Source organism: Poecilia formosa, unplaced genomic scaffold, assembly GCF_000485575.1.
Source record: "Poecilia formosa unplaced genomic scaffold, Poecilia_formosa-5.1.2 Scaffold132, whole genome shotgun sequence".
Lineage (NCBI taxonomy): Eukaryota > Metazoa > Chordata > Actinopteri > Cyprinodontiformes > Poeciliidae > Poecilia > Poecilia formosa.
The window spans coordinates 1,614,117-1,623,773 of NW_006800071.1; the positions used below are offsets into that span (position 1 = coordinate 1,614,117).

The 9,657-nt window shown below is 39.1% G+C and overlaps 1 protein-coding gene and 1 long non-coding RNA gene across 2 annotated transcripts in view; one reads left to right on the forward strand and one right to left on the reverse strand.

The window, feature by feature from the left end:
* The window catches only part of LOC103144851 (perforin-1-like), a 7,328-nt gene extending 2,373 nt beyond the window's left edge, over positions 1-4,955 (forward strand). The window contains exons 2-7 of the mRNA XM_007562007.1: positions 296-490; positions 566-704; positions 792-872; positions 1,656-2,152; positions 2,238-2,331; positions 4,746-4,955. Of these exons, the coding sequence (XP_007562069.1) occupies positions 296-490; positions 566-704; positions 792-872; positions 1,656-2,152; positions 2,238-2,331; positions 4,746-4,955 (1,216 nt within the window). The remainder of the gene's footprint in view (positions 1-295; positions 491-565; positions 705-791; positions 873-1,655; positions 2,153-2,237; positions 2,332-4,745) is intronic.
* A 3,323-nt stretch (positions 4,956-8,278) lies between these two features.
* Positions 8,279-8,955, reverse strand: LOC103144850 (uncharacterized). Its single transcript, XR_476952.2, has 3 exons — positions 8,853-8,955; positions 8,429-8,761; positions 8,279-8,349 (listed from the first exon to the last, which is right to left on the reverse strand). It is a non-coding gene; the product is annotated as an uncharacterized LOC103144850 (long non-coding RNA).
* Positions 8,956-9,657: the final 702 nt, after the last annotated feature.

Consider the following 9,657-nt stretch of genomic DNA (forward strand, 5'->3'; position numbering starts at 1 on the left):
TATAGCTGTGGACAAGATCACTGATGCCTATTGTTCTTGCAAGGCTGGGTAAGTCGGCATTCATGGTTTTGATGGTCCACAATGTATATATGTTTACTACTGTAGCTTGTGTTTGTGAGGCGGTCACGCACGTGGTAGCTGCACTGTGACCTAAAATGGGCATTAGCCAATGAAACGCGGCCCCTGTGGTAAGGTCCGTTGCTGGACCTGTTGTGGCTCAATATTGGTCCATATATAAGGCGCACCGGATTATAAGGCGCACTGTCGGCTTTTGAGGAAATTGAAGGTTTTTAGGTGCATCTTATAGTGCGGAAAATACGGTACATGTGTTGTCTGTATTTCATCAGGTTGGCTTGGATGTTGAAAAGATTGTGCTTGCTGGCCTAGAGGTGGGAGGAACGCGCTCCACTGCCTACAGCTTCTCTTCACAAAGGAGCAGAGAGGACCGCTACACTTTCAGCACACACAGTGTCACTTGCAGCCATTATGGGTTAGAATTTTTTTCATTGAGTTCTGACAGGTCATGGTTATTGAAATAATTGTCTAATTTTGCCTTGATGTCTAGTTTTCGTGCATCAACCACGCCTCCCTTAAGCTTAGAGTTCAAAAAGCAGGTAGACCTCCTGCCAAGTCACTACAACTCATCCACTAAGATCAAGTATACAGAGTTCATACACACCTATGGCACACACTACTTCAGACTGGTGAGAACTTTCGCACACACATTGTGAATCAATTACAGACATTAATTTGCAGTGAAGCATTTTAAATATCTTTAAATTTTGTTTTAGGTTAATCTTGGAGGGCGACTGAGACGAGTGACATCTTCACGAAGCTGTTTGGCCTCCCTGAATGGGTTAACCTCAAGTGAGGTAACAAAATGCACAAAAGAACAGATTTTTACACAACCATATGAGATACTTCCATGATTCTAATACCTAATGATAAGGCAAATGTGACAGCTAGATTTTTTTTACCATTGATTTTTCTAGCACTAGTCATTCTCATTTTTTGATCAAAGTGACTGGGAGCAAAAATGAGTCTCTGTCTTATTGGTGTTCACAACCAGAAAATTATTGGAGAGCCAGTCACTGATACAGGACATTGGACAAGGGTGGCCAGCCTGTCAAGCTGATGTGTTATGTATGCACATATTTTCTCTGTCCTATTGATTACTTGTTTTTAAAAATCTGTTGGAAGTAAATCAATCAATCAAATCAAATATTTTTAATTGTAAGAATGTCATGAGGAGCAAACAGCATGCCACGTCTCAAAATATAACATTCTTGATTCAGGTCACTTGTGTTTGAATATTGTTTTTGGTGAACTTATACCAGTTGGCCAGTAGGTGGTACTGTGTACAGTCACATATGATATGTGACTGTGACTCCTGGCCACCGGTATCTTAGGCTGTACTTATATTATTACCAATTACATAGAATTGCACAAATATGAAGTTCATCACTTCCAACAACATACTTTAAGGATTTCTAGGTGTTATTTTTTGCTTTGTCCATTTTAATTTCCAGGGATTTCTAAATGCTTGTGTAAAGGGACACAACCTCTTTATATAAAGAGATTCTGTCTGGCTCTTTATGCAAATATCTGGTGTAAAGCAGCTTTTTAAAAAATCTCTTTGCTGTTCTTTCACCCAGGTCCACTCCTGTTTATCTATGGGTGTTGCTGTTGGCTTGGGGAAGGTGAAACTCTCTAGTGTCCAGACGTCTTGCAGAAGTGTCCTACAAAACCAGGACTCCGCCACTGGCTACCGCTCTGGTCTCCACCAGCACTTCACAGAGGTGTCAGGAGGAAATGGTTGGTTGGGGGAGTTTTCAATTTCCCAAAATGATTCCATGGGCTACATGAACTGGCTAAAGAGCCTGAAAGAACATCCAGATATTGTTTCGTATTCCCTTCGACCTCTCTATCAGCTTGTGCCAAACGAGCTTCAAAAGGCAGCAGTGAAAGCTGCTATTGAGCAGTATTTGGAGGACAATGCTGTGAAGAAATCACCCCAAGAACCACACTGTGTGGGCTATACTCCTAATGTGGCCTCTAACTGCTGCCCTCTGCACGCCTCAAGGGGAACTCTATCAGTGACCATCGTTCGAGCCTGGAATCTCAAAGGAGATCCGGTTGGAAATACTGACAGGTGGGTTGATGCAAAGGTAAAAAAAACGAAGACCTTATGGAACCTGATGAGCACACCTTTTATATGGCTCCTCTTTTGTTCACAGCTATGCCAAGATGTTCTATGGTTCCATATACCGCAGGACCCACATGATCCGATCCAACAATCCTTGGTGGAATGCTCAGTATAATTTGGGGAAGGTCAGTAAATGTTATCATCACAGATTAGCTTAAAAAGCTCAACAGACAAACTAATACATTTATGCTGCTGATGCAGAATAATTTATAGAGTTAATACCAGCATTTAGTTTTGCGAAAATAAACATTCAATTATTGGCAGTGAGGAGAATTGGGTTTTTATCCATCAGTCTTGAAAGAAAGCTGATCTATTTTTTGGTGCCACCAAAACTATTTGTTAGCAAACATTTCATAATGGGTCAAATATCATTTAATATCAGAAATGCATTGTCATTTCCATTGCAGCTAGATGATGTTAAATTATTGATCAACTTTTTCAACTTGTTGCTCACATGAACCAGCAGCCACAATGACAAGAAAAGAGCACCTCCCTTTAGGCCCGACTCGTTCTTGTTTCGGTTCTCAGAACCAACCTGGGTGTCTGTGGACATGCGGCTCCCACACTCACTGCTCTGCTTAACCTGTTGTTGAGACAGGAAGTGCTGACCCTCTCTTATTGCTTTTTCAAGTAAATCATGAGCATAAAAACTTGGTTGTCTTCACAAACAAATGTTCATAACTACGCAGCCCTCCAGTGGACATGGGAATTTTTTTTTCTTTTGCATTACCTCACAAAAGGTTTTGCATTCTCTCGCAATACGGTACTGATCAGTTAATGGGGCATAACTGAATACTGTAAGCCCTTCTTGGCCGTCGTACTTTCTACTTTAATACAAGGTTGTGTAAGGTTTTATCGATTTATTCCATTTTGATTATTATGCTCCAAACTTTGCAAGGACTGACCACTCCACTCACCCGCCTCCTCATACACACAAAGCCAGCACGTCAGTAACCTTCCCATTCATACTTGATTACAGTCATGCCCACATCGACACACCCACCACCCAAGTGTCAGAGCCGTGTGCTCCTGTCATGTCAATACCCAGCCAGCATACCTAGGTGGGCCCCATATGGGGACACGGAGGGCAGACAATATGGGTCCCACATGGGTTTGTCTACAGTTTCCGTGGTGGCCCCACTTGGGTTTGCCCATGTAGGGCCACCACTATGTAGGGGGTGGCCAGTACAAATAAAAGTAAAAAACAGAAAAAAATCTGAAAATATTTGAACAGAAACCTCTTTAAACACACAACTCTGGAAAAAAAATAAGAGACCACTGCACTGAACCCAAATGAAAACCTCATGGCTATTCCAACAAATATTGATTTCTGAACTCTCCCTGAGTTAAAACTAAATGAGTATAAACATTTTTTGTTGCATTATTTGAGGTCTGAAAGCACTGCATCTGATTTGTTATTTTGACCATTTCTCATTTTCTGCAAATAAATGCCAGTAACTTTGGAAACATGTCAGCAGTTCATATAATAAAATAACAATGTTCATTTTACTCAAACATATACATATACATAAAAAGTAAAATCAGAGAAACTGATTATTTGAAGCGGTCTCTTAATTTTTTCCAGAGTTGTATATTGTGTAAATCAGTGGTTCCCAAACTTTTTCTCCTGGGTCCCCCAAGTGGTTTCCAAACTATTTCTGGGCTCCCCTATGGCTTACAAATAGCTGTCTGGTTGAACGATGTGTGGTGAGCGAAGGGGATGTGTATTCTTAGAGACTCACTGTTATATTCAGCTCCGACTCCAAACGAACAAGGGGGGTGCAGGGGAATCAACTTTTTTGGGGGCAAAATGAATCGTAGCTGAACATAGACAACACCAGTAGCCTACAAGCTACTTGTCAACAAGCTTAAGGTGCTGTATTGATATTAGCTAGCTAGTCATCTTTTAGCTAACTTTACCTGCATTCAACAGCTTTACTCAACAGTCTGTTAGTTTGGTGGAAAAACTGTGAAAAGTTCTTTGCGTTTTGCTGGTTTGCTGCCATGATTCTAACACACATGTAGCTCTGCACAGCAGCAGCAGGTCTCCTTCACTGCCGCACAGGTGTAAACCCAGCGTGGTAGAAGCGCTCCTGTTGCATTTAAAGGTGGCTCGGAAAAACAGGTTACGACATGTTAACGGATTAAACAGTTTTAACTGCTGATAAAAGTGACAGATGACACAGATAAGGGAAGTGCGGAAGCCCCTACTGTATCAAATTGACAGAGGAATAACAGAGAGTTGGCCATTCTAAGGTAAAAACCCAGCGCATACAGCGTTCATGTTTTTCTTTTCATCCAGACGGCTTCCCGCGCCCCCTCTGCAAATGCACAGCGCCCCCCACAGTTTGGGAACCTCTGGTGTAAATAGACACAGACTAACTGATGTATTTCATATCTTGTGCTGTTGTGTTTCGGCTAAGATTACACCTTTTGAGATGTGTGGAAAACAGTTTTAATTTCTGTATCACATTAAAAAGTTGACTTTGAATGGAAAATGTGCATCTGAATGATCCTCCATTTAAATTTTCTCATGAAGGTGGATACACACCTCGGTCTCAAGATTGAGGTTTGGGATGAAGACTTGAACTTTGACGACCTTCTCGGACAGTGCGTGATGTACCTGAACCAGGGCACTCACAGTTTCCACTGCCAAGCAAAAAGAGGAGGCTTTGAGGTCAAATACACGCTGACCTGTGACCTGCATCTGACTGGAAACCGGTGCAACCTCTATAAGCCATCTCCTTAGTGAAACTTTTCACAATATTCTGATTTCCTCATATAATGAATTTGGGGTTTTCATTAGTTGTGAGTTATAATAATCAACATTAAATGAAAAAGACATTTGTGTAACAAATAAATATGATGTACAAGTCTCACTTTTTGAATGGAATTACTTATTTAAGTCACCTTTTCCATAATATTCACATTTTTTGACCAGCACCTATATGCTTAGCACATGGTTCAAAAACAGTCAGGCGGTAAAATTTTAGATGTTACATCTGATAATAAGAATCATTAGATTTTCTTAGTGGCTAAATTTCATTCTTGCATCTTTTTGCTAGACAAAAATTATGGTTAAAATTCAGATTCTCTGAATATTATTTTCTTAAAGGAGCTGGAAGACATGTTTTTTCTTGGTACTAAGTTTCCATCAGCAAAGGTTATTTTAGGGTGAGGTTTGGTACATTTAGCTGGATAGACATCTTTGTAGGCTTAGGAATGGACAGAACCATCTTATGGACTTCTCTAAATGGCTACATTTATTGGACATATGGAAACATTGTTATCCAACTGACAGACAATACACCTGGAGTAACAAAAGCTCTTCAGCTCTATTGACTTATGGCTTATTTCAGAGAACATGAGTCAAGTAAGGAAGTAAAACTTTGCCTTACAGTTTTAGGTGCTCATAAAACCACCCATTTAAAATTAAATCTTTCTAATAAGGAGAGTAAATGAGTGTATAACCACTGTAAACTTAACTCATTAAATAATAAAGAACTTACATCATCCATCCAATAACTAATCACAGTACTGGATAATTGCTCAAAATAATAACCAATTTGGAAAATATTGTGAATTACTTTATGAAATTAGAAGACATGCAATCTAATAAACCATATAAAAAGAGAAAAGCTAGAGCAATTAATCAGATCTGATTAATCAGATCATCTGAGATACTACTAATATCTGAGATGGTGAAGTTGTAACACAACTACAGAAACATCAAGAAGAATATGTACATATGTAACATATGTAAGGAAAAAGCATGTGGTGCTTTTATTTGGTCTAGGTTAAAATGGATTGAGGAGGGTCAAAAAAATAGTAAATACTTTTTTAAAATGGAAAAAATAAACTTTGAAAGGAAATCATTCTTCAAACTAAACATAAATTGTTTGTTTAGTTTGAAATTCAGTAATTTCAAGATATGTTTAAAATTTTTATAGATATTTATAAAAATGACAACGGTATAGTCAGCACAGATTAAACTATTTAGTAGAAGTGTACAAAGTTAATGACTCTTTAAAAAAGGAATGTGATTAAATATTCTGTATTGAGGAGATAAAATGGGCCATCATTAGCCTTAAATCTAACAAGTCATCCGGCAATGATGGTTTGACATCAGAATTTTATCACAAATTCTTGGTTGAAATTTCAGAATTTCTTCTTGCAGTTTATAAAGAATCCATGAACAATGAAGAACTCCCCATCAGTAAAACATGGTCTACTCACTCTGATCCCTAAACCAAATAAAGACCATTTAATAATAGATAATTGGTGTGGCATTCCTTCATTAAATAATGACTAACATTTTGGCCTCCATCTTAGCTAAAAGACTGAAAAATTGTTTAGAAGACATTTTGTAGACAGTAAAAATAGTAAAACCAAAGGCATCTGTTGAAAGGAAGACAAGAAGAATGCTGACATAAAGACATTATTCAGTCAGGGCTCGACCCTTACTTGTAAAACATTGGTTAATGCCTGGTTTTAAAATTAGTTTACTGGACTTGTAGCAATTATTTTGTGCCCATTGTTCTTTTACTGTATTTTCTGTCTGAAATTTGAACGTCGGTCGTATGAGGTGTATTGCTCTTGCCGTGTAGCTGAACACCACACACTGCAAGATCAGGCCCAATTGAAAGCGTTATACCAACAATTTTGTTCAGCTAGTGTGTGGTCCATCAGGTTTTGAAAATCAGCCAACCATCAGCCAACAATTCTAAAATCGTTTAGTGTGAACTGGGCTTACCAGACAACAGTTAAGAGAATTCCACCATAGGATTACATTGTAAATCTGAAAACATTGAAAAATCTGCTTAAAACTTAAATCGCAATCGTGAAAAAACCACAAGAGATATCAAAGAGCAGAGACATTTGAAGGTAGTCAAGTCTTGTGACTTGTTTAAAACTTGAGTGGAGTTTATGTTGCAGCAGGCAGAAGTAGTAAGCTGTGAAAAAGCATAAGATTTTAGCATAATTTTGTGGAATTTCAGTGTATTTCAATGGGGTTGAAATTTGCACAAAAGCGCAAATATTTCAAAATAGTAAATAAGTCAAGTTCACTGCTAAATTTTACAATAGTAAAATAGCAAAAATTTAGCAAAATAGTCAAATTTAGCAAAAGATACAACAATCTCCAGTAGAAGCAGAACATTTTGATATACGAGTTAGTAAAGTTAGCAGAAGTAGTTAAAGACCGAAAAACGTAAACAGGATCTTAATATGATCCTGTTTACAGTGGAAAATAAATGGTTTCATTTTTTTGAAAGAAAAAAACCACCAGCCAAAGATTCTGGCAGAAAAAAAAAATCACAGTATTCTTGTTAAAAATGTGGATGTGGTTACCATGTCTGCCTCAAACTCAAGGGTGAAAGTAGTTTTAAATTCTTGCCGGTCTTGTGTGAAATTCTGTTCCCCTTTGAAAAAATTTTCCCTTCTGTCGGGAGTGCACTCTGCAGCCAGAGAGGTGGATCCAACCTTTTTCATGGCGCTTCTGATCGATTTCTCGGTAAAACAACTCATATAAGCCTCACCTGTCATCATGGAAAAATAATATTTATTGCTATTTTTACCCTGTGGTTTGTACTAAAGTATTTATTTTTCATTTAGTTTAACCAATTTTGATTATTGGTTAAAAACATAGGAACTGATTTTCTATAATTTAGCATATGTATATTATATGCAGTGTGTTCTGTCACCAACTGTGTATGACGTGTTTTGTGTGCTGAGGAGCGATCAGAACAGCAGAGAACAAACTTGAGGTGAGGCAGGCAGTTTTCTTGCCTTGTGGGAGGAGAGACATGATCCCAGACATTGGTTTGGTGAGCCAGCCATACAGTAAATAAGTCCAAGTGCAGCAATAGATTCAGTTTCTCCTCTCTTCCGACATCAACATGGATAACTACATTTAAACAGTTTTTTAAAGTGTATTTTCAATTGAAGCAGAAAATACTAAAGGAAGACCAGCACCGGAGCTGAAAGGTTTGCTTCAAACTACGAGACAGAGGGGTACCTGTCATGTCGGGTGTAATTCGATTAACTCACATGCAAAATTACAGACAGTAGAAGAAAAGTTTAACAGGTTTATTCTGAGCAGGAGGGAAAACTGGTTCGCGGCGGGCAACAGCACCAACAGCACACTAAGAAAAAACAGGGGAGATGATGAGTTTGAGGTTGTAGGAATTTAGCGTTGTTATCAAAGAGTAAGGAGGAACTTACGGGAGTAGTATGTGTGACTCTTTAGGAGGGAGTCAGAGTTTTCTGGGTTTCCGTTTCTTTGGTTTCGGGGGAGATTTCCAGGAAACATCGAGTCCTTAACGGAAGCAAGGAGCAGCAGCTTGATTTGAGCTGGTGTGGCGGCGTTGGGGAACGGACAGGTCGGCCAGGGGTTGGAGAGCGTCTGAGTGGACGGTTTGCCAACTTGAGTGAGGGTTGGAGATGGATTAAACTGTCAGGTTGCAGTGGAGACTCGGGCATCTGGCGGGTAACCTCCGCCAGCGTTACGAGGGGGAACTGGGAGCAGGTGTCCAGATCCGGATGCTCTGGTAAGTCCTAAAAGAACACAGATCAAAAGTCAGATTACACGGAGCTCAAGGCTAGGGATACATAGCAATCAACGAGAGCTAGGGGGCCAAGAGAGTACCATCACTAGTCAACAATCTGGCGTCGAAGTGTCGGCAAACCACTTCTCTTAAGCCGCAGGTGAGGACGTAATTGCTGACCGGTGTGTAGATGACGTCACAGATCCGTCCCGTGCAGCCGTCTCCAGGACTCCATCTAGAGGAGAAAACCAACCCCAACCTCCACCCAGAACCTAACAGTACCACTTTTTTCAAACGGAAAGAAAAGACAGGCTTTGTGGATGTCCTGCTAGAAACAGCTTTTTCTGCTTTCCTTGCCATTTTTTCTTAACTTGTATCAAGGATAAACTTGGTTTTGGATGAAATGATATTTTTGTGCAGACTGAGTGGCGCACAGACTTTATTTATAAGTAGGTAAGATGGCAATAACATTTTTCTGTTTAGTTTATTAATGAAATCTGTGTTTTGTGGGCTACAGGTTGTATGTGTAATGAATGCAGAAAAGAAACATAACCAAGGCTGTGCAGAGACCACTACAGGGGCAGGTGCTCAACAACAAAAAAAGGGCACATCTTACTGCCTTCTAGGACAGAATATTAACGAAGCCTCTCAGCTTTCAGAGTTTAATAAAAAAAAGATAAATTACAAAATTGTGGGTAACACTTTATTTGAAGGGGGTTGAATAAGACTGACATGACACTTTCATAAACATGACATAACACCTGTCATGAACATGAATAAGCCTTCATGAATATTTATGACTGTTGTCATAAAGCGTCATTCGGTAAATTATGACACTTTTAATACAAAGCTGACATGATTCAAAATGTCTTTGTTATGACAACTTGACATTAACCAAGAAATCAT